The sequence below is a fragment of the Phalacrocorax carbo genome, chromosome 26 (assembly GCF_963921805.1).
Source record: "Phalacrocorax carbo chromosome 26, bPhaCar2.1, whole genome shotgun sequence".
NCBI lineage: Eukaryota > Metazoa > Chordata > Aves > Suliformes > Phalacrocoracidae > Phalacrocorax > Phalacrocorax carbo.
This window is the reverse complement of record NC_087538.1, coordinates 4,631,663-4,654,019: the sequence shown is the minus strand read 5'-3', so window position 1 is coordinate 4,654,019 and position 22,357 is coordinate 4,631,663. Positions and strand designations below refer to the sequence as shown.

General features: G+C 64.0%; 2 protein-coding genes across 6 annotated transcripts; both read left to right on the top strand.

Moving 5' to 3' along the window:
- The first annotated feature begins 435 nt into the window (after positions 1 to 435).
- On the top strand, positions 436 to 22,047 carry DDR1 (discoidin domain receptor tyrosine kinase 1). 5 transcript variants are annotated; one of them, XM_064473912.1, is made up of 19 exons: positions 471 to 502; positions 2,856 to 2,916; positions 5,811 to 5,925; positions 7,796 to 7,894; positions 8,934 to 9,181; positions 10,021 to 10,168; positions 10,380 to 10,482; positions 11,153 to 11,339; positions 11,680 to 11,926; positions 13,346 to 13,474; positions 13,590 to 13,744; positions 13,822 to 14,011; positions 14,859 to 14,966; positions 15,413 to 15,588; positions 16,019 to 16,146; positions 16,472 to 16,639; positions 17,388 to 17,622; positions 18,621 to 18,770; positions 21,151 to 22,047. In XM_064473912.1, exons 3-19 carry the CDS (start codon positions 5,841 to 5,843, stop codon positions 21,286 to 21,288), a joined length of 2,694 nt encoding a protein of 897 aa, XP_064329982.1. In that variant the 5' UTR covers positions 471 to 502; positions 2,856 to 2,916; positions 5,811 to 5,840; the 3' UTR covers positions 21,289 to 22,047. The 5 variants fall into 5 exon arrangements, with proteins under 5 accessions (XP_064329981.1, XP_064329982.1, XP_064329980.1 ...); XM_064473910.1 differs by having other exon boundaries at positions 14,856 to 14,966; XM_064473914.1 differs by having other exon boundaries at positions 7,792 to 7,894; positions 8,953 to 9,181.
- LOC135317448 (putative uncharacterized protein DDB_G0291608) lies at positions 6,715 to 7,175 on the top strand (the record flags this gene model as incomplete). The annotated part of the gene is made up of 2 exons (XM_064473738.1): positions 6,715 to 6,789; positions 7,098 to 7,175. Coding segments are annotated over 2 exons (153 nt in total), but the record flags the coding sequence as incomplete, so codon positions are not given.
- Positions 22,048 to 22,357: the final 310 nt, after the last annotated feature.

Sequence of the window (22,357 nt, the reverse complement as noted above, 5' to 3'; positions counted from 1 at the left end):
GGGGGTTTGAAGGGTCCAGAAAAAGGGGGTTTCGAGGGTCCCCCAAAAGTGGGTTTTGCGGGGGGCGGGGGGGGGGAGGCAAGAAAGGGGGTCTCAAGGGGGTCCCCAAAAGGCATTTGGGGTCTAAAAAAGGCAGTTTCAAGGCTCCCCTTAAAAAGGGATGTGTTTTGGGGGGGGCCTTTTGGGGGTTTCTCACCCCCCCCACCTTGTTGTTTGGGGGGGGGGGGGGATTTTCGGGGGACCCCCCCCCCCGACACAAAGGGCTGCCTACCCATAGGGGACCCAGGCATCCGGGCTCCCAAGCCCCCCTGGTACCCCCCCCCAGCCCCCCCCCGTGCAGTAAAGGGGGGACCCAGGCGTCCGGGCTGCCCTCCCCTCCCCCCCACCCCATCCCAGGAGGGGGGGGGAGGGGGAGGAGGGGGAGGGGGAGGGGGAGGGGACCCAGGCGTCCGGGAGGACCCAGGCGTCCGGGGGGCTGCAGCGAGGCGGAGGAGACGAAGAGGTGGGTATTGGGGGGGGGGGAGCAGTAATGGGGGGGCTGGGGGTATTGGGGGGCGTTGGGGGGCACTCGAAGGCGTTGGGGGGCACTTGAGGGGGGGTGGGAGGGATTTTGGGGGGGATTGGGGGGTGCTTCGGGGGCACCTGGGCGGGATTGGGGAGCACCTGGGGGGAGCTTTGGGGGTGCTTTGGGGGTACTTTTGAAGTCTTGGGGGGTGACTTGGGGGAGATTGGGGGGCGCTTGGGGGGGATTTGGGGGCACCTGGGGGGGATTGGGGGGCGCTTTGGGGGTGCTTTGGGGGTACTTTTGAGGTCTTGGGGGGTGACTTGGGGGGAGATTGGGGACGCTTGGGGTGGATTTGGGGGCGCTTGGGGGCGATTTGGGGGCACCTGGGGGGGACTGGGGGGGGCTTTGGGGGTACTTTTGAGGTCTTGGGGGGTGACTTGGGGGAGATTGGGGGCGCTTGGGGTGGATTTGGGGGTGCTTGGGGGATACTTGGGGATTTGGGGGTGACTTGGGGGGGATCTGGGGTGTTTGGGGGGGCACATGGGGGCGCTTGGGGGGCGCTTGGGGGAGATTGGGGGGATTTGGGGGTGCTTGGGGGGGATTTAGGGGGCACCTAGGGGGTTTGGGGGGCACTTGAGGGGTTTTGGGAGGACTTGGGGGGCACGTGGGGGGTGTTGGGGGGCACTTGAGGGCATTGGGGGTGCTTGAGGGTATTTGGGGGGGCTCTTGGGGGGACCGGGTGCATTTAGGGGTGTTGGAGGGACTTGGGGGGTTTTGGGGGGCACTTGGTGGAAGTTTGGGATACCTGGGGGGGTTGGGGGGTGACTTGGGGGGGATCTGGGGTGTTTGGGGGGGCACATGGGGGGATTTGGGGGTACCTGGGTGGGGTTGGGGGGTTTGGGGGGGGCACATGGAGGGATTTGGGGGTACGTGGGGGGGGTTGAGGGGTGACTTGGGGGGTTTGGGGGGTTCCTGGGGGATTGGGGGGGCACATGGGGGGTTTGGGGGTACCTGGGGGGGGGTTGGGGGGTGACTTGGGGGGTTTGGGGGTACCTGGGGGGGGGGTTGGGGGGTGACTTGGGGGGTTTGGGGGGTTCCTGGGGGATTGGGGGGGCACATGGGGGGTTTGGGGGTACCTGGGGGGGGGATTGGGGGGGCACATGGGGGGGTTGGGGGTACCGGGGGGGGGGGATTGGGGGGTGACTTGGGGGGTTCCTGGGGGATTGGGGGGGCACATGGGGGGTTTGGGGGTACCTGGGGGGGGGATTGGGGGGGCACATGGGGGGTTTGGGGGTACCTGGGGGGGGTTGGGGGGTGACTTGGGGGGTTCCTGGGGGATTGGGGGGGGCACATGGGGGGTTTGGGGGTACCTGGGGGGGGGGTTGGGGGGTGACTTGGGGGGTTCCTGGGGGATTGGGGGGGGCACATGGGGGGTTTGGGGGTGCTGGGGGGGGTTTGGGGGACCACTTGGGGGGGGTTTGGGGGGGATTTGGGGCCAATTTGGGGGGTTTTGGGGGCACCTGAGGGGTTTTGGGGGGCACCTGGGGGGCGGATTTGGGGGTCCGGGAGCAGCCCTGGCTGGCAGCAGCCCTATAGGATCCCCTATAGCACCTATAGAGCCGCGTCTCTGGGATCTATAGGGCCCCTCTCACCCCTTTACCCCCCCTGTGCCGCAGCGGTACCTATAGGGAGCAGCCCCATATAGAGGCGCCCCTATAGCCCCATATAGAGGCCCGTATAGAGCTCACCCTGCCCCTATACGGCCCTGCTGTATAGCCCCATATAGCACTGGGCAGGCCTATGGGCACCTATAGGTCTATGGGGCACCTATAGACCTATACAGTTAAACCCCACAGCCTCTCTTCATCCCCATACATACAGCGCCGAACCCTATGGCCTCTATAGGTGTGGGGCAGTGTAGCCATGGGGTACCTATATAGCACCTTAAATACCCTATAACCCCCCGCCCCCACGCCCCTATGGATGTATAGAGCCCCTATAGGCCGCCACCACGTGGGGCTGCGTAGGTCGACGTAGGAGCTGTGGGAAATCTATAGGTCCCCTGACCCACAGCCTGCCCTGTAAATGGGGGGGGGGGGGGAGGTATATATAGGCGAATCTATAGGGGCGTGTGGGGGAACACGTGCGTCTAAGCGCCTGTTACACGTATGTGCGAGCCTACACGCGTGTATAGGCGGGGGTGTTCGGCCCCCCCGTGTGCAGGCGGAGCGGTGTGGGCCCCGCTATAGGGGGTGGCACGCTTCTATACGGGCACGCGGCGCCGGGCCTCCGTCGGGGCAGCGGTGGGGGGCGGGGCCTATAGGGCGGAGATCTATAGGTGCTCCCATAGGTGCCACCGCGGGACCCCAGGGAGGAGTCAGGGAGCGATCCTGCCCCGCAGCGGCCCCCAGGTGCGTGTCGGGGCGTGTCGGGGCGTGTCACGGCGTGTCACGGCGTGTCATGGGCGTGTCATGGCGTGTCATGGCGTGTCATGGGGTGTCATGGGCTGTCATGGGGTGTCATGGGGTGTCATGGGGTGTCATGGGGTGTCATGGCGTGTCATGGGGTGTCATGGCGTGTCATGGCGTGTCATGGCGTGTCACGGCGTGTCATGGGGTGTCATGGCGTGTCATGGGGTGTCATGGCGTGTCATGGCGTGTCACAGCATGTAGTCGTGTGTCATTGCATGTTGTGTCGTGGCGTGTCACAGCGTGTCATGGCATGTCACGGCATGTTGTGGTGTGTCATGGTGTGTCATAGGGTGTCATTGGGTGTCATGGCGTGTCACAGCGTGCTGTGGTGTGTCACGGCGTGTCACGGCGTGTCATGGCGTGTCATGGCATGTCATGGCGTGTCACGGCGTGTTGTGGTGTGTCGTGGCGTGTCGTGGCGTGTCATGGCGTGTCATGGCGTGTCATGGCGTGTCATGGCGTGTCATGGCGTGTCATGGCGTGTCACGGCGTGTCACGGCGTGTCACGGCATGTTGTGGTGTGTCATGGCGTGTCATGGTGTGTCATGGCATGTCATGGCGTGTCATGGCGTGTCATGGCGTGTCATGGCGTGTCATGGCGTGTCATGGCGTGTCATGGCGTGTCACAGCATGTCACGGCATGTTGTGGCGTGTCACAGCGTGTAGTCGCGTGTCATTGCATGTTGTGTCGTGGCATGTCACAGCGTGTCATGGCGTGTCATTGCATGTTGTGGCGTTTCATTGGGTGTCATGGTGTGCCGTGGCAGGGCGTGTCATTGCGTGTCAGGGCATGTTGTTGCATGTCAGAGCATGTCACAGCGTGTCGTGGCGTGTCATTGGGTGTCAGGGCATGTCGTGGCGTGTCGTGGCATGTCATTGCTGTCATTGCATGTTGTGGCGTGTTGTGGCGTGTCATTGGGTGTCAGGGTGTGTCATGGCATGTCATAGCGTGTCGTGGCGTGGCGTGTCATTGGGTGTCGTGGCATGTCATGGTATGTTGTGGCATGTCATAGCATGTCGTGGCGTGTCGTGGCGTGTCATTGGGTGTTGTGGCATGTCATGGCATGTCGTGGCATGTCATAGCATGTCAACGTGTCATGGTGTGTTGTTCCGTGTCATTGGGTGTCGTGGTGTGTCATGGCATGTTGTGACGTGTCATGGCGTGTTGTGGCATGTCATAGCATGTTGTGGCGTGTCATTGGGCGTCAGGGCATGTCATGGTGTGTCATAGCGTGTCGGGGCATGTCACTGGGTGTTGGGGCATGTCATGGCATGTTATTGCATGTAGTGGTGTGTCATAGCGTGTCATGGCATGTCACGGCGTGTCACGGCGTGTCATGGCGTGTCAGTGCCCGCGGTGTCCCCCTGCGTGTTGCATGTTTTGGGGCCGTATGTGACTGCGTGTTCCGTGGGATCGCGTGTCCTTGCGTTTAGTGACGCGTTACTGCGTGGTTTCGTGTGTCACTGCGTGTCGTTACGTGTTATTGCATGTTGCGGCGCCGCGGCACAGGTGGCGTGTTGTTACATGTCGCTGCGTGGTTCTGGGCCTTACTGTGTGTTCTTACATGTTCTCGCGTGTTGTGTGTGTTATTGCTGCGTCGGAGCATGTCACTACGTGTTGTTACGTGTTATTGCGTGTTACGTGTTATCCCGTGTTATTTATCATGTGTTGTTACATGATATTGAGTGTTGCTGTGTGTTATTGCGTGTTGTTACGTGTTATTGTGTGTTAGGCATCGTTCCATGTTATTTATTGCGTGTTGTTGCGTGTTATTGCGTGTTACTTATTGTTCCATGTTATTTATTGCCTGTTGTTACGTGTTATCGCGTGTTGTTGCGTGTTATCGCGTGTTGTTACGTGTTATCGCGTGTTACGTATTGTTCCGGGCTATTTATTGCGTGTTGCTGCGTGTTGTTGCGTGTTACGTGTCGCGGCGTGTCCCGTCGCGGTCCGTGGCGTGTCCCGTGCGTGGGGGACACCGGGGGGGACCCGGGGGTGGGGGTGGGGGTGGGGGGACCCACCCAGGCGCCCCGGCCCCTCCCCCCCAGCTGCTGTTTCCCATCAGGCTGCAGCAGCTGGGGGGGGCGGGGGGGGGGGGCACATTCCAGCAGTGCATTGTGGGAGCAGCTGCTGGGATGGGGCCCCCCAGTGCCCCCTCCCAGTGCCCCCCAGTGCCCTCCCAGTGCCCTCCCAGTGCCCTCCCAGTGCTCCCCCAGTGCCCCCCAGTGACCTCCCAGTGCCCTCCCAGTGACCTCCCAGTGACCTCCCAGTGCCCCCCCAGTGTCCCCAGTGCCCTCCCATTGCCCCCCCCAGTGCCCCCACCAGTGCCCTCCCAGTGCCCCCCGAGTGCCCCCAGTGACCTCCCAGTGCCCTCCCAGTTGTCCCAGTGCCCTCCCAGTGCTCCCCCAGTGCCCCCTCCAAGTGCCCTCCCAGTTGTCCCAGTGCCTCCCAGTTCCCTCCCAGTTCCCTCCCAGTCCCCCTCCCCACCCTCCCAGTCCCCTCCCAGTCCCCCTCCCAGTTCCCTCCCAGTTCCCTCCCAGTTCCCCTCCCAGTCCCCCTCCCAGTTCCCTCCCAGTCCCCCTCCCAGTTCCCTCTCAGTTCCCCTCCCAGTGCTCCCAGTTCCCTCCCAGTCCCCCTCCCCACCCTCCCAGTCCCCCTCCCAGTCCCCCTCCCAGTTCCCTCCCAGTTCCCTCCCAGTCCCCCTCCCCACCCTCCCAGTCCCCTCCCAGTTCCCTCCCAGTCCCCTCCCAGTTCCCTCCCAGTTCCCTCCCAGTCCCCCCCAGTCCCCTCCCAGTGTCCCCAGTGAGTCCCAGCGTCCCTTTGCTGTCCCCAGGTGCGGTGACCGGGCGGGGCCGGGGCCGCCATGGGGGTCCTGCCCCTCCCCCTCCTGCTGCTGGCCGCGGGGACCCAGGCGTCCGGGCTGCAGCTCGGTGGGCACCTCGACCTGGGTGAGACCCTATGGGCTGCCGGGGGGGTATGGGGTCCATAGGGGCCCCATAGGCTCTGGGTCCCCTGTGGGGTCCAGAGGGGCCACCAGAGGCTCAGGGTCCCCTGTGGGGTCCAGAGGGGCCCCATAGGCTCTGGGTCCCCTGTGGGGTCCATAAGGGCCACGAGAGGCTCTGGGTCCCCTGTGGGGTCCATAGGGGCCACCAGAGGCTCAGGGTCCCCTGTGGGGTCCATAGGGGCCACGTGAGGCTCCTGGTCCCCTGTGGGGTCCATAAGGGCCACGAGAGGCTCTGGGTCCCCTATGGGGTCCATAAGGGCCACGAGAGGCTCTGGGTCCCCTGTGGGGTCCATAGGGGCCACGAGAGGCTCTGGGTCCCCTGTGGGGCATATAGGGCTCCTATGAGGGGGAGAGCTATAGGAAGTGGGTAAGGGCCATATGGGGCTCTGGGTTCCCTATAGGGCCCCTATGGGGCGGGAGGGCTATGGGAGTATATAGGGGCCCTGTGGGGCTCCTATAGGGGCCATGTAGAGTTGTGGGTCCCTGAAGGGTCCCTACAGGCTCTGGGCCCCCTATAGGAGCCCCGTGAGGCAGGAGGGCTCTAGGGGGTGGGTAGGGGCCACGTGGGGCTCTGGGTGCCCTATAGCAGCTCTATGGGGTGGGAGGGCTATAGGGGCTCTATAGGGGCTGCATAGGGGGTCTGCAGGGGAGGGGGCTGGCATGACCCCTGTGTATCCCCACCCTGTGTCCCCAATGTCCCCCTGTATGTCCCCAATGGCCTGCTGTCCCCCCCCATGTCCCCTATACCTCCCCGTGTCCCCAATGTCCCCCGTCCCCCCATCGCCCCGTGTCCCCATTGTCCCCCCATGTCTCCTCACATCCCCAATGTCCCCCAATGTCCCCCATCCCCCGTGTCCCCCCGTGTCCCCAACGTCCCCCTGTATGTCCCCAATGGCCTGCTGTCCCCCCCCATGTCCCCTATACCTCCCCGTGTCCCCAATGTCCCCCGTCCCCCCATCGCCCCGTGTCCCCATTGTCCCCCCATGTCTCCTCACATCCCCAATGTCCCCCATCCCCCGTGTCCCCCCGTGTCCCCAACGTCCCCATGTCCCCAATATCCCCCTATACCCCCATGTCCCCAATGTCCCCCCCATGTCCCCAATGTCCCCATATCCCCATGTCCCCAATGTCCCAATGTCCCCAATGTCCCCCCGTGTCCCCCTGTGTCCCCCATCCCCCCCTGTCCCCCATGTCCCCCCCACATCCCCCCATGTCCCCAATGTCCCCCCATGTCTCCCTGTGTCCCCAATGTCCTCCCGTGTCCCCAATGACCCCTGTGTCCCTCTGTGTCCCCCATCCCCCCGTGTCCCCCTGTGTCCCCCATCCCCCCATGTCCCCCATGTCCCCCCCACATCCCCCCATGTCCCCAATGTCCCCCCATGTCTCCCTGTGTCCCCAATGTCCCCCCATGTCCCCAATGTCCCCCATGTCCCCCCCGTGTCCCCAATGTCCCCCTGTGTCCCCAATGTCCCCAATGTCCCCCGTGTCCCCCCATGTCCCCGATGTCCCCCTGTGTCCCCCTGTGTCCCCAATGTCCCCATGTCCCCGTGTCCCCCCTGTCCCCCCGTGTCCCCGATTCCCCCCGTGTCCCCGATGCCCCCCGTGTCCCCAATGTCCCCCCATGTCCCCCCGTGTCCCCCCTGTCCCCCCGTGTCCCTGATGCCCCCCATGTCCCCCCGTGTCCCCGATGCCCCCCGTGTCCCCCCGTGTCCCCGATGCCCCCCGTGTCCCCGATGCCCCCCATGTCCCCCCGTGTCCCCGATGTCCCCCGTGTCCCCCATGTCCCCCCCTGTCCCCCCGTGTCCCCCAGGCAGGTGCCGCTTCGCCCTGGGCATGGAGGACGGCTCCATCCCCGACAGCCGCCTCTCGGCCTCCAGCGCCTGGTCCGACTCCACCGCCGCCCGCCACGGCCGGTGAGCCCAGCGCGCACCAGTGCGCACCAGCACGGCCCAGCACTCCCCCCCCGGGCCGCCCAGTGTCCCCAGGGTGTCCCCGCGCCCCCGCTGCCCGCTGTGGCCGAGGGATTCCAGTACGGCCCTGTATGGGCCAGTGTCCCCTCCCAGCACTGGCCTGTGTCACCCAGGGTCCCCGGGTGTCCCTGGGTGTCCCCAGGTCCCCGGGTGTCCCCGGGTGCCCCCATGTCCCCAGGTGTCCCCACATCCCTCTGTCCCTTGGTGTCCCCATGTCCCTGGGTGTCCCCATGTCCCTGGGTGTCCCTGGATGCCCCCATGTCCCCAGGTGTCCCTCTGTCCCTGGATGACCCCATGTCCCCAGGTGTCCTCATGTCCCTGGGTGTCCCCATGTCCTTTGAGTGTCTCCATATCCCTTGGGTGTCCCCATATCCCTTGGGTGTCCCCATGTCCCCTGGGTGTCCCCATGTTCCCCAGGTGTCCCCATACCCTTGAGTGTCCCCATGATGTCTCCATGTCCCTGGATGTCCCTAGGATGTCCTGACATCCTTTGATTGTCACCGTGTCCCTGAGTGTCCCCATGATGTCCCCGTGTCCTTGGGTGTCCCCATGTCCCTGGGTGTCCCTTGGGTGTCCCCATGTCCTTGGGTGTCCCCATGTCCCTGGGTGTCCCTTGGTGTCTCTAGGATGTCCCCATGTCCCCTGGATGTCCCCATGTTCGCCAGGTGTCCTCATATCCCTGAGTGTCCCTGGGTGTCCCCATGTCCCCGGGTGTCCCTAGGATGTCCCCACATCCTGTGGGTGTCCCCATGTCCCTGGGTGTCCCCATGATGTCCCCATGTCCTTTGGGTATCCCCATGTCCCTGGGTGTCCGTGGGTGTCCCCATGATGTCCCCACATTCCATGGTTGTCCCCATGTCCCTGGGTGTCCGTGGGTGTCCCCATGATGTTCCCATGTTCCTGGGTGTCCCCATGTCCCTGGGTATCTCTGGGTGTCCCTAGGATGTCCCCATGTCCCCTGAGTGTCCCCAGGTGTCCCCAGGACATCCCCGTGTCCCCAGGCTGGGTCGCAGCGATGGGGACGGCGCCTGGTGTCCCGCGGGTCCCGTTTTCCCGGAGGAAGAGGAGTTCCTGGAGGTGGACCTGGGCCGGCTGCACGTGGTGACACTCGTGGGGACACAGGGACGTCACGCCGGTGGCCACGGCAGGGAGTTTGCCCGCGCCTACCGGCTGCGCTACAGCCGTGACCGGCACCGCTGGCTGCGCTGGCGCGACCGATGGGGCACTGAGGTGACGGGGCCTTGGGGACATCTTGGGGACGTTGGGGGTGTCGGGGTGTTGAGGTGACCGGGGACCTTGGGGACATCTTGGGGACGTTGGGGGTGTTGGGGAGCTGAGGTGATTGGGGGCCTTGGGGACATCTTGGGTATGTTGGGGGTGTCGGGGTGCTGATGTGACCAGGGGCCTTGTGGACATCTTGGGGACGTTGGGGGTGTTGGGATGCTGAGGTGACCAGGGGCCTTGGGGACATCTTGGGGACGTTGGGGGTGTTGGGGAGCTGAGGTGATTGGGGGCCTTGGGGACATCTTGGGGACGTTGGGGGTGTTGGGGATCTGAGGTGATTGGGGGCCTTGGGGACATCTTGGGGACATTCCTCGGCATCCCTGAGAGGGCAGTGGGACCTCGGCAGGCAATAGTATCCTTGGGAGATCCTGGGGGGGCCCAATGGGATGCCAGGTGATCCCCAGGTATCGCTGCAGACACTTGGTTCCCAGTGGGGAGGTCAGACCCCTCGGGATCCGTGGGAGATTCCTGGGGATCACTGGGAAGTCAGCGGGATCTCAGGGGACAATGGGATCCTTGGGAGATCCGGGGCAGGCAATGGGATCCCTGGGGATCCCCAGGGGTCGCTGGGGACACTGGGATCCTGGTGGGGGGGTGGGAATCATGGGGATCGCTGAGGATTCATGGGGATCCCTGGGAGGGCAGCGGGATCTTGGGGGACAATGTGATCCTTGGGAGATCGGGGAGGGGGGCATGGGTTGCCCTGGCTCATTGGGGGTGGGTGGGAATCCCATGGGGTCACTGGGGGAGGTCCCCGGTGGTCCCAGCAGATCCTGGTGACGCAGGTGATCGGGGGTAACGAGGACCCCGAGGGGGTGGTGCTGAAGGACCTGGCGCCGCCCCCCGTGGCTCGGGCGCTGCGCGTCTACCCCCGGGCCCCCCGCGCCATGAGCGTCTGCCTGCGCCTGGAGCTCTACGGCTGCCCATGGGACGGTGAGCGGCACCTTGTCACCCGCCCCGTCACCACCCTGTCCCCCCGCGGCACCTCCCTGTCACCCCGCGTCACCTCCATCCCACCCCATCCCCCCCTTCCCCGTGCCACCCCCATCGCAAACCCCAGGGGTGTCCCCACGGTGGTGGTCCCCCCATCCCCATGTCCTTCACCCCTGTGGTGGCCCCATGGTGACATGTCCCCTGTCCCCAGCCGGGCTCCTGTCCTACACGGCGCCGCGGGGACAGGTGATGACCCTCGACCCGGCGCCTGTTGTCCTCAACGACTCTACCTACGATGGCTACAGCGCTGGCCCGTGAGTCCCCACATGTCCCCAACTGTCCCCAAGGGTCACTGGCACCAACCAGCCCCAAGACCTCCCAAACTGGGCCTAGTTGTCCTCAAACCATCCCCAAGTGTCCTCAAACCATCCCCAAGTGTCCCCAGATTCTCCCCAAGTGTCCCCAAACTCTGCCTAGCCTGTCCCTGGACCTCCCCAGATGTCCCCAAGGGTCCCTCAAACTGTCTCCAAGTGTCCCCAAACCATCCCCAGCTGTCCCCAAACTGCCCTTGGCCATCCCAAACATCTCCAAAACAGCTCCAACTGTCCCCAAATCATCTCTGACTGTCCACCACTGTCCCCAAATGACCCCGAAGTGTCCCCAGATGGTCAACCAGTGGCTCAGAACAGCCCCAAATTGTTCCCTGCTGTCCCCAACTGTCCCCAAACAGCCCAAACTGTCCCCAAATTGTCACCTGCTGGCCCCAAACAGCCCCAGATTGTCACCCACTGTCCCAAAAGATCCTCAGGCTGTCCCCAAACCACCCCATCTGGCCCCGGTTGGCCCCAGTATTCCCAACCGTCCCCAAAACAGCCCTGATTGCCCCCAAATTGTGCCCTAGATCCCACGGGGGAGGTTCCCAGGTGGGTGAGATGGGGGAACCCAGGCACCCAGGTGGGTCGTGTGTGTCCCCCCCCCCGCCAGGTTGCAATTTGGGGGGCTGGGTCAGCTAACGGACGGGGTGCTGGGGTTGGATGACTTCGTGAGGACCCGCGAGCGACGCCTTTGGCCGGGCTATGACTACGTGGGATGGCGTCGGCCCCCCGGCCCCCAACCCCACGTGGAGCTGGAGTTCGAATTCGAGGGTCTCCGGGCTTTCCGTGCCATGCAGGTGCCCCATGGCATGCTGGGATAGTGCGGGGTGGGGGCCGGGGTGTGGTGGGAGGGTGGGAAAAGGGGTGCCCTAGGGCATGGGGGGGGGGGGGGGGGCTGGGGAATAGGGGATGGTGGGCAATGGGGTGGCCCAGGGCATCGTGGGGGTTTGGGTGAGGGGTCTGCCCCAGGGAACTGTGGGATTGGTTGGTCACGGCATGGGTCCATGAGGGGCCACCATGTCAACCCCACCTTAAGGTCTGGAACTTCCCATTGGAGACCCTTTGGCTTAGCGCCCCACCCGCCCCATCTGCCCCAGGGCATTATGGGATGGTGGCCAACACCCATCACCCCCTCAGGTTCATTGCAACAACATGCACACGCGGGGGGTGAGCATCTTCGGGGAGGTGGAGTGCCGCTTCAAGAGGAGCCTGGCCACGGCCTGGGAGCCCACCCCGGCCACCCACAGCCTGGCTGGGGGGGTCAAGGACCCCAGCGCCCGTTCGGTCACCGTGCCTCTGGGTGGGCGCCAGGCCCGCTTCATCCAGTGTCACTTCTTCTTCGCCGGGGAGTGGATGCTCTTCAGCGAGATCACCTTCCTCTCAGGTGAGTCCTACCATGCCAGGTGGGCCTTGGCATCTTCCCCCAAGAGGTTAGTTGTTGGTATTGGAGTGGTTGGTTGGGTGATGGGATGGTTGGTTGGGTGATGGGATGGTTGGTTGGGTGATGGGATGGTTGGTTGGGTGACGGGATGGTTGGTTGGATCAAGGGATGGCTGTTTGGGTCATGAGATGGTTGGTTGGGTCATGGGATGGCTGGTTGGGTCATGAGATGGTTGGTTGAGTGATGGGATGGTTGGTTGGGTGATGGGATGGTTGGTTGAGTGATGGGATGGCTGGCTGGATCAAGGGATGGTTGGTTGGGTGATGGGATGGTTGGTTGGGTGATGGGATGGTTGGTTGAGTGATGGGATAGTTGGTTGGGTGATGGGATGGTTGGTTGGATCAAGGGATGGTTGGTTGGGTGATGGGATGGTTGGTTGAGTGATGGGATGGTTGGTTGGGTGATGGGATGGTTGGTAGGATCAAGGGATGGCTGGTTGGGTCATGAGATGGTTAGTTGGGTGAGGGGATGGTTGGTTGGATGAAGGGATGGCTGGTTGGGTCATGAGATGGTTGGCTGGGTGAGGGGATGGTTGGTTGGGTGATGGGATGGTTGGTTGGGTGAGGGGATGGTTGGTTGGGTGATGGGATGGTTGGTTGGATCAAGGGATGGCTGGTTGGGTCATGAGATGGTTGGTTGGGTGAGGGGATGGTTGGTTGGGTGAGGGGATGGTTGGTTGGGTGATGGGATGGTTGGTTGGATCAAGGGATGGCTGGTTGGGTCATGAGATGGTTGGTTGGGTGATGGGATGGTTGGTTGGGTGATGGGATGGTTGGTTGGATCAAGGGATGGCTGGTTGGGTCATGAGATGGTTGGTTGGGTGATGGGATGGTTGGTTGGATCAAGGGATGGCTGGTTGGGTGATGGGCAGGCTGGTTGGATAACGGGGGGATTGGCTGGTTGGGTGCTGGTTGGCCAGTTTAAGGGCTGGTTGTGAGACTGGTTGGTCAGCTGGATGACTGCTGAGCTGGTTGGTTGGATGCAGGATTGGATCAGCAGCTGGTTAGCTGTTAGTTAACTAGCCCAAGGGTGATCAGCTGGTTGCCTGTTGATTAGTTAGTTGGATGATGAGGTGACCGGTTATATGATTGAGTCGTGTGATTGGTTGGTGTGTTGAAGGACATGTTGGTTGGCCCGTTGGTTAACTGGTTGGTTGCTTGACTAGTTGGTTGGATTAGGTCAAAGCTGGTTGAGTGATTGCTTGGTTGGGGGTCAACCACTCTGTGAGCTGGTTGGTTGGCTTGTTGGCCAGTGGGAGGGAGGTTTGTTTGAGTGGTTTGGCCAATGGGCTGGGGGCCCTCGCCATTGCCCCCACCCTCGTTAGCTACCTCATTAAGGCACCACGGGGCTGTCTCCCTGCAGATGTGGTGGAGGAGGCGGTGGGTGCCAGTGGGTGGCCCCCAGCCGCGCCCCCCGACTCCTCAGCGGGGGCCATGGCTGTCCCTGAGGACCCCTGGCACATGGACATGGCTACCAACCTCAGTACCCCAAGTAAGGCAGGTCTTAATGAGGCAGGACTTAATTGGATGGGGTTTAATGGGGGGTGGGATCTGAGTGGGTGGGGCCATGATGGCACCCTGCCCACCCCCCAACCCCCCCATGGCAGCCCCTGGGGAGCCCAAGCCGGAGCAACCCATCGCCAAAGCTGACCACAGCCACACGTCCATCCTGATTGGCTGCCTGGTGGCCATCATCCTGCTCCTATTGGGTGTCATCTTCCTCATCCTCTGGCGGCAGTACTGGAAGAAGATACTGGGGAAGGTGAGTGGGGGAGCGGACTCAACTGGGGGGAAGTGGACACCCGGACGCCTGGGTCCACCTGAGGGTCCCGCCCACAGGCCCAGCGCCGGCCGTCAGAGGACGAGCTGCGGGTGCAGCTCTCGGTGCCGGGTGACACCATCGTCATCAACAACGCGACGGGGGCGGCGCGGGGACCCCCCCGCTACGAGCGCATCCCCCCGGGCCAGGGCGAGTACCAGGAGCCGACGCGGCCGCGGCCATCGCTGCCCCCGGCCCCCCCCGGACCTGGTGAGTGGAGGAGGGAGGGAGGGATGGAAGGACGGATGGATGGACGGATGGATGGATGGAGGGATGGGTGGATGGATGGATGGATGGAGGGATGGATGGATGGATGGATGGAAGGATGGATGGAGGGATGGATGGAGGGATGGATGGAGGGATGGATGGAGAGGTGGAGACAACTTGGGTGGATGGATGAAGGGAAGGACAAAGGGATGGATGGAGATCACATGGAGATACGTGGAGGCAACTTGGATGAGTAGATGGATGGAGACATGGATGGATCAGGAGACGGATGGATGCATGGATGGACGGATTAAGACCATATGGATAGGTGGAGAGACCTTGGATGAGTAGATGGATGAATGGAAGAATGGAAGGATGGAAGAAGGGATGGAGGGAGACCATGTGGGGATGGTGGATGGGTGGATGGATGGAAACCACATGGAGGTAGATGGAAACACCTTGGATGGATGGTTGGATAGAGGGGTGGATGACGACCACGTGAGGGTGGATGGATGGATGGATGGAGAGAGACCAAGATGGATGGAGACAACATGGGGAAGGGGGGGAGAGAGTGGAGACCATCATGGTGATGGAGGGAGTGAGGGGTGGGTGGATGGACACCACGTGGAGATCGATGGAGATGACATGGGTGGGTGGATGGAAGGACGGATGAGGGACACCACAGGACAAGGGATGATGGTGACCACGTGACCACGTGGCCACCACAGACACCAGGGTCCATCCAAACACCCCCATCCTCCTGCGATGGGAACCCATCTTGGGTGGGGGGGTGGGGGGGGTGGAGCCTCCTGGTCCCACCCCTTCACCTGACCCCACCCCTCCCCAGCAGCACCCCTTGCCAACCCGGCCTATCGGCTCCTGCTGGCCACCTATGCCCAGCCAATGGGAGGGCTCGCTCGGGCCCCACCCGATGGGGCTAAGCCAACCAATACAGATGGTAAGGGGGGGTGGGGGAGGGGGAGAAGGGGAGCCCCGCCTCCACCCCCTTGGCCCCACCTTCACACATGACTGGCCCTGCCCCCTTTGGTGAAGCCCCTCCCCCTTTGGGTGAAGCCCGCCTCCTGGTGGTGTAACCCCTCCCTTGCTGAGGCCCCACCCCTTTCCTGAAGCCCCAGCTCTTCTTGACAAAACTCCTCCTTTTTTGGCCTATGCCCATCTGTAGCCCCGCCCACACCTGAGTTGACCCCTCCCCTAATTATTTTAGCTCCTCCCCTTGTTATAACCTCACCCCTCCTGGTCTAACCCCACCCTTTCCAGTGCCCACTCTTGATGTAGCCCCTCCCATTTTGGAGAAGCCCCGCCCCCTCAGAGAAGCCCCGCCCCCGGGTGTTTCCCTGCCCCTCCCAGTCTCGCGCCGCCCCCAATGACACCCCTCCCCCGCAGGTATGGCAGAGCCCGAGGGCGGGGCGGGGGCCTATGCAGAGGCTGACGTCACTGGTGGCTCCGCCTATGCCATGGCTGGACCCGCCCCTGGACCCGCCCCCAGCCCCGCCCTCCCCGCCTTCCCCCGCCGGCGCCTCCGCTTCCGCGAGAAGCTGGGGGAGGGGCAGTTTGGAGAGGTAAGTCCCGCCCCCTCAGTGCAAACCCCGCCCCTGGAGTGAAGAGCCACGCCTTCATTTCATGCCATGCCCCGCCCTGTGGGCACAAGCCCCTCCCTTTTTTCTCTGGTCCCACCCCTGGGTGCTGGACCCTCCCTCTCATGACAAGCCCCAGCCCCGTCCCCTCTAGAAGCCCCACCCCTCATATAAGCCACACCCCTGCAGAAGATTTACCCCATTGGCCCCACCCCATTGGTCCCACCCCATTGGCCCCACCCAAGCCCCACCCTTGAACTGAAACCACGCCCCTATGCACAAAGCCCCACCCTTTTGGTCCAGCCCTGCCTGGGGAAACCTAGCCCCACCCCCAGGGGTTAGCCCCGCCCCTGAGAGGTTTAGCCCCGCCCCAGGGGCTTAGCCCCACCCCGTGCTGAGGCCCCGCCCCCGGCAGGTGCTGCTGTGCGAGGTGGAGGACCCCCAGGCGCTGCCCCCCCTCTCCCGCCCCCCCGACCTGCCCCAGGGGCGCCCCATGCTCGTCGCCGTCAAGGTCCTGCGCCCCGATGCCACCAAGAATGCCCGGTATGGGGGGTGGTGGGGTGGGCGTGGGAGGGGGGGTGCGAGGGGTGTGCAATGCACCGGGGTGGGGGGCACACGAGGGGTGGGAGGAGGCATGTGGAGCGTACCCCCAGGGGGATGTGGGGTGCCCCCCTCTGGGGCGTGCAAGGGGGGGGGTTACAAGTGGGGTGCGAGGGGCGTGCAACGCCCTGGGGGCGTGCAGGAGGTACATGGGGGGTGGGGTGGGGGGAGCAATTGGGGTGTAACCCCCACGTAAGAAGTGGGGTGCCCACCCCTGGGGGCGTGCATGGGCGTGTCAGGGCGTGGCCCGTGCGTGACGGGGGCGTAGGCGGGACTTCCTGCAGGAGGCGCGGACCCTGGGGCGCCTGCGGGACCCCAACATCGTGCGGCTGCTGGGGGTGTGCGCGGGGGCCGGCCCCCTCTGCATCATCACCGAGTACATGGAGCACGGCGACCTCCACCAGTTCCTGGGGGGGCCCCGCGGCCCCGCCCTCAGGTAGGCCCCGCCCCTCAAACCATGCCTCTTTGAGCCACGCCCCATTTGACCCATGCCCCAATCAAGCCACACCCCCTTTGAGGCCCCCCCCTGCTTTCAATATTTCAATCCCCTTGGGGTCCTGCCCCTTTAAGCCCAGCCCTTCCCCACCCCACTGCCCTTTGGCCCCACCCATTGGCCCACAAGCTCCGCCCCACCCATGGCTCTGCCCTGCCCACAAGCCACGCCCCTCCCTATTTAACCCACCCCCTTGCCTATAGGTCCCACCCCTTCTCTTGGAACCCCACCCCTTCCCATGTAGCCCCACCTTTTTCCCATAAGCCCCACCCCTTGCCAGGAAGCCACACCCCTCTCCCACAAAACCACACCCTTCCCCTTAGCCCCACCCCTTCCCTCAGAAGCCACACCCCTTGTCCCTTCAGCCACACCCCTGCCCATAAGCCACACCCCCTTAGCCACATCCTGCTCCCACAAGCCACACCCCTTGCCTATAAGCCCCGCCCCTACCCTTTACTGCCACCCCAGGCCACCAGAGCTCCCTCCTTTCCCCGCCCCCACCCCCTCCCCTCCCCCCACCCCCTTGGTGCCCCACCCCTAAAGCCCCACCCCTTCCTCTTTGGCCCCGCCCTTTCCCTTTAGCCCCGCCCCTTCCTATTCCACCCCAGGCCACCAGCGCTCCCTCCTTCCCCCACCCCTCCCTCGTCCCCTCCCCAACCCCACCCCCTCAAGCCCCGCCCCCTCCCCCCAGCCTGGCCACCCTGCTGCACGTGGGGGCTCAGATCGCCTCGGGGATGCGGTTCCTGGCGGGTTTGAACTTCGTCCACCGCGATTTGGCCACCCGCAACTGCCTGGTGGGGGAGGGCTTCACCGTCAAGGTGGCCGACTTCGGCATGAGCCGCCACCTCTACGCCGCCGACTACTACCGCGTCCGCGGCCGCGCCCTCCTCCCCATCCGCTGGATGGCCTGGGAGTGCATCCTCATGGTGAGCGGGGCGGGGCCGAGGGGGCGGGGCCGAGGGGGCGGGGTTAAGGGGATTGAGGGTAGGGAGGGGGTGTTGGGCGGAGTTTGAGGGGTTTGAGGGGGGTTTGAGGGGGTTTGGGCGGAGCTGGGTGGAGCTGGGCGGAGCTGGGTGGAGCTGGGCGGAGCTGGGTGGAGCTGGGCGGGATTTGGGGGTATTGGAGGGGAATTGGGGCAGAATTGGGCGGAGTTAAGGGGATTGAGGGTAGGGAGGGGGAATTGGGCGGAGTTCGGGGGGTTTGAGGGGGGTTTGAGGGGGTTTGGGCGGAGCTGGGTGGAGCTGGGCGGAGCTGGGTGGAGTTGGGCGGGATTTGGGGGTATTGGAGGGGAATTGGGGCAGAATTGGGTGGAGTTAAGGGGATTGAGGGTAGGGAGGGGGAATTGGGTGGAGTTTGGGGGGTTTGAGGGGGGTTTGAGGGGGTTTGGGCGGAGCTGGGTGGAGCTGGGCGGAGCTGGATGGAGCTGGGCGGAGTTTGGGGGATTTGGGGGTATTGGAGGGGAATTGGGGCAGAATTGGGCGGAGTTAAGGGGATTGAGGGTAGGGAGGGGGTGTTGGGCGGAGTTTGGGGGGTTTGAGGGGGGTTTGAGGGGGTTTGGGCGGAGCTGGGTGGAGCTGGGCGGAGCTGGGTGGAGCTGGGCGGAGTTTGGGGGATTTGGGGGTATTGGAGGGGAATTGGGGCAGAATTGGGCGGAGTTAAGGGGATTTAGGGTAGAGAGGGGGAATTGGGCGGAGTTTAGGGGGTTTGAGGGGGTTTGAGGGGGTTTGGGCGGAGCTGGGCGGAGCTGGGTGGAGTTGGGCGGGGTTTGGGGGATTTGGGGATATTGGAGGGGAATTGGGGCAGAACTGGGCCGAGTTAGGGGGGTTCGGGCTGCAGCACAGGGAGAGGCTGGCTGGGGGTGGGCGGGGCCGTGCACGGGCGTGTCTGTAGGGGCGTGTCCATGCTAGTCCCCGCCCCCGCGCAGGGGACGTTCACGCCGGCCAGCGACGCCTGGGCTTTCGGGGTGACGCTGTGGGAGGTGCTGACGCGGTGCCGGGAGCAGCCCTACGGGCGCCTGAGCGACGAGCAGGTCATCGCCAACGCCGGGCACCACTTCCGCGCCCAGGGCCGCCAGGTGGGCACTGGGAGGCACTGGGAGGGGGCTGGGGAGGGGCTGGGAGGCATTGGAAGGTGACTGGGAGGCACTGGAAGGCACTGGGAGGGGGCTGGGGGACACTGGGAGGGGGCTGGGGGACACTGGGAGGCACTGGGAGGGGGCTGGGGGATACTGGGAGGCACTGGAGGTCACTGGGATTGGGCTGGGGGACACTGGAAGGGGGCTGGGGTGTTACTGGGAGGAACTGGGAGGGGACCGAGGGGCACTGGAAGGCACTGGGAGTGGGCTGGGGGACACTGGGAGGCACTGGGGGACACTGGAAGGGGGCTGGGGGAAACTGGGAGGAACTGGGAGGGGACTGAGGGGCACTGGAAGGCACTGGGAGGGGGCTGGGAGACACTGGAAGGGGGCTGGGGAGGGGCTGGGAGGCATTGGAAGGTGACTGGGAGGCACTGGAAGGCACTGGGAGTGGGCTGGGGGACACTGGGAGGCACTGGAAGGCACTGGGAGGGGGCTGGGGGACACTGGGAGGAACTGGGAGGGGACTGAGGGGCACTGGAAGGCACTGGGAGGGGGCTGGGGGACACTGGGAGGCACTGGAAGGCACTGGGAGGGGGCTGGGGGACACTGGGAGACACTGGGAGGGGGCTGGAGGATGCTAGATTGCTGGGAGGCCCTAGGTAGCACTGGGATGGGACTGGGGGGGCACTGGGAGGGGGTGGGGTGTTACTGGAGGCACTGGGTGGGACTGGGAAGCACTGGGAAGGTGTTGGGGGGATGCTGGGGACCTCTGGGAGGCTCTTGGAGGCACTGGGAAGGCACTGGAAGTGGGCTGGGGAGTACTGGGAGGACACTGGAGAATACTGGGAGGGACTGGGAGGACAGTAAGGGCAATTTGGGGGTGCTGGGGGGACATTGAGAGGGGGCTGGGACCACTGGGAGGGGCTGGGAGGATGCTGGGGGTCACTGGGGAGCACTTGGAGGGACAGGGAGGACACTGAGAGGGGACTGGGGAGTACTGGGAGGGACTGGGAGGGGACTGGGGGACACTGGGAGGGGACTGGGAGGGGTCACTGGGAGGCACTGGGAGGGGACTGGGGGACACTGGGAGGGACTGGGAGGACTCTGAGTGTTCCCAGGACAACCTGCTGGGCACCTCTTAGTGCCCAGTCACCCCCAGTGCTCCCAGTTACCCCCATCACTCCCAGATACCCAACCACTCCCTCACTCCCGGTCACCCCCAGTGCTCCCAGTTACCCCCACAGCTCACATGCACCCCGTTACTCCCAGTTCTCCCAGTCACTCCCAGTTACTCCCAGTTCTCCCAGTCACTCTGTCGCTCCCAGTTCCCGCTATCACTCCCAGCTATCCCATTACTCCCATCACTCCCAGTTGCTCCCAGTCCCCCAGTACCTCCAGTCACTCCCAGTACTCACAGCTTCCCCAATTACTCCCAGTTACTCCCAGTTACCCCCAGTACTCCCAGTTCCCCCAATTTCTCCCATTTACTCCCAGTACTCCCAGTTCCCCCAATTACTCCCAGTTACCCCCAGTACTCCCAGTTACTCCCATCATTCCCAGTTCCCCCAATTTCTCCCAGTTACTCCCAGTACTCCCATTTACTCCCAGTACTCCCAGTTCCCCCAATTACTCCCAGTTCCCCCAATTACTCCCAGTTACCCCCTGTACTCCCAGTTCCCCCAATTACTCCCAGTTACTCCCAGCTACGCCAATTACTCCCAGTTACTCCCACCACTCCCATTACTCCCAGTTTGCCCCGTGCCCCCCATCACTCCCAGTGCCCCCCAGTACTCCCAGTTCCCCGCAGTACTCCCAGTTCCCCCCAGTAGTCTCAGTTCCCCCAGTTACTCCCAGTTACTCCCATCACTCCCATTACTCCTAGTTTGCCCCGTACCCCCCATCACTCCCAGTGCCCCCCATCTCTCCCAGTGCCCCCCAGTACTCCCAGTTCCCTCCAGTAGTCTCAGTTCCCCCAGTTACTCCCATCACTCCCATTACTCCCAGTTTCCCCCATACCCCCCATCACTCCCAGTGCCCCCCATCATTCCCAGTGCCCCCCATCACTCCCAGTTCCCCCCAGTACTCCCGGTGCCCCCCAGTACTCCCAGTTCCCTGCAGTACTCCCAGTTCCCCCCAGTAGTCTCAGTTCCCCCAGTTACTCCCAGTTACTCCCATCACTCCCATTACTCCCAGTTTCCCCCGTACCCCCCACCACTCCCAGTGCCCCCATCACTCCCAGTTACCCCCAGTACCTCCCGTCACTCACATCACTCCCAGCTACCCCCACCACTCCCAGTTCCTCCCCGTCGCTCCCAGTGCCCCCCAGTCCCCCCGGTGCCCCCCAGTCCCCCCGGTGCCCTGACCCCCTGCCCCCCAGGAGTACCTGCCGTGCCCCCCGGGCTGCCCTGCGGCGCTGCACGGGGTGATGCTGCGCTGCTGGTCCCGCGACGCCGCCGACCGCCCGTCCTTCGGCCTCCTGCACCGCCTGCTGCGCGACCACACCGTCCTCGCCTGAGCCGCCGCCTCCTCCTCCTCACCGTCCTCTTCCTCACCACCAGCGTCCTTCATCCCTCCTGCAGCCTCCTTCTTCGCCCTGCTCCCCCTCACTGGCGTCATCCTTCGTCCCTCCTCATCCTCATCCTTCATCTCTCGTTCATCTTCTTTCTGCTTTATCATCCTCTTCCTCCTTCCTCCTCTTCCTCCCTCCTCCTCTTCCTCCCTCCTCCATCCTCATCCTCCTCCACCTACCTCCTCCTTCCTCCTCCTTCTCATGCTTCATCCCCCTTATAACCTTCCTCCTCTTCCTCCCTCCTTCAGCCTTCATCGTCCTCCTTCTTCTCTTACACATTTCTCCTTCATCCTCCTCCTCCTCCCCCTCCTTCATCTTCCCTTCATCATCCTCCTCCTCCTCTTCCCCTTCAGTCTCCTGCTTCCCTTCAGTCTCCTCCTTCGTCTTCCTCCTCCTCCTCCTGCCTCCTTCCTCCTTCCTCCTCCTGCCCCCTTCTTCTTCCTCCTCCTGTCTCCTTCCTCCTCCTCCTCCTGCCCCCTTCCCCCTCCTCCTCCTCCTCCTCCTCCTGCCCCCTCCTTCCTCCTCCTCCTGCCCCCTTCCTCCTCCTCCTCCTGCCCCCTTCCTCCTCCTCCTCCTGCCCCCTTCCTCCTCCTCCTCCTCCTCCTGCCCCCTTCCTCCTCCTCCTCCTCCTCCTCCTCCTGCCCCCTCCTTCCTCCTCCTCCCCCTCCATCTTCCTCCTCACCCAACACTGGAATCACCCAACACTACTGACATGGGCCCCCCCGGACCCCTGGGACCACCCAGACCCCTGGGACCTCCCTCCCCCATCCATGGGTGCCCCCCACACCCATCTCCCCTCAACCCCCTCATTCCTCATTGGGGGGGGGGGGGGATAATTAGCCGCGGGGGAGGGGCGGGGGGGAGGGGCTGTAAATATTTGGTGCCGAAAAACGGAGATTTTTACACTAATATATAGAGGTTTTTGGGGTCGTGTGTGTCTGTCCTGTCTGTGGGGGGTGCCCAGACCCTTGGGTCCCCCCCTTGGGTGCCCAGACCCCTGGGTCCCCCCCACAGG

What these genes read in the sequence shown, in the direction of transcription:
- DDR1 (XM_064473911.1), top strand. Translation starts at nt 5,841, where the DNA reads ATGGGGGTCCTGCCCCTCCCCCTCCTGCTGCTGGCCGCGGGGACCCAG. An exon ending in CTACGGCTGCCCATGGGACG is followed by an intron (nt 10,169 to 10,379) that starts GTGAGCGGCACC and finishes CCCTGTCCCCAG; the next exon opens with CCGGGCTCCTGTCCTACACG. An exon ending in TCCGCGCCCAGGGCCGCCAG is followed by an intron (nt 18,771 to 21,150) that starts GTGGGCACTGGG and finishes CCTGCCCCCCAG; the next exon opens with GAGTACCTGCCGTGCCCCCC.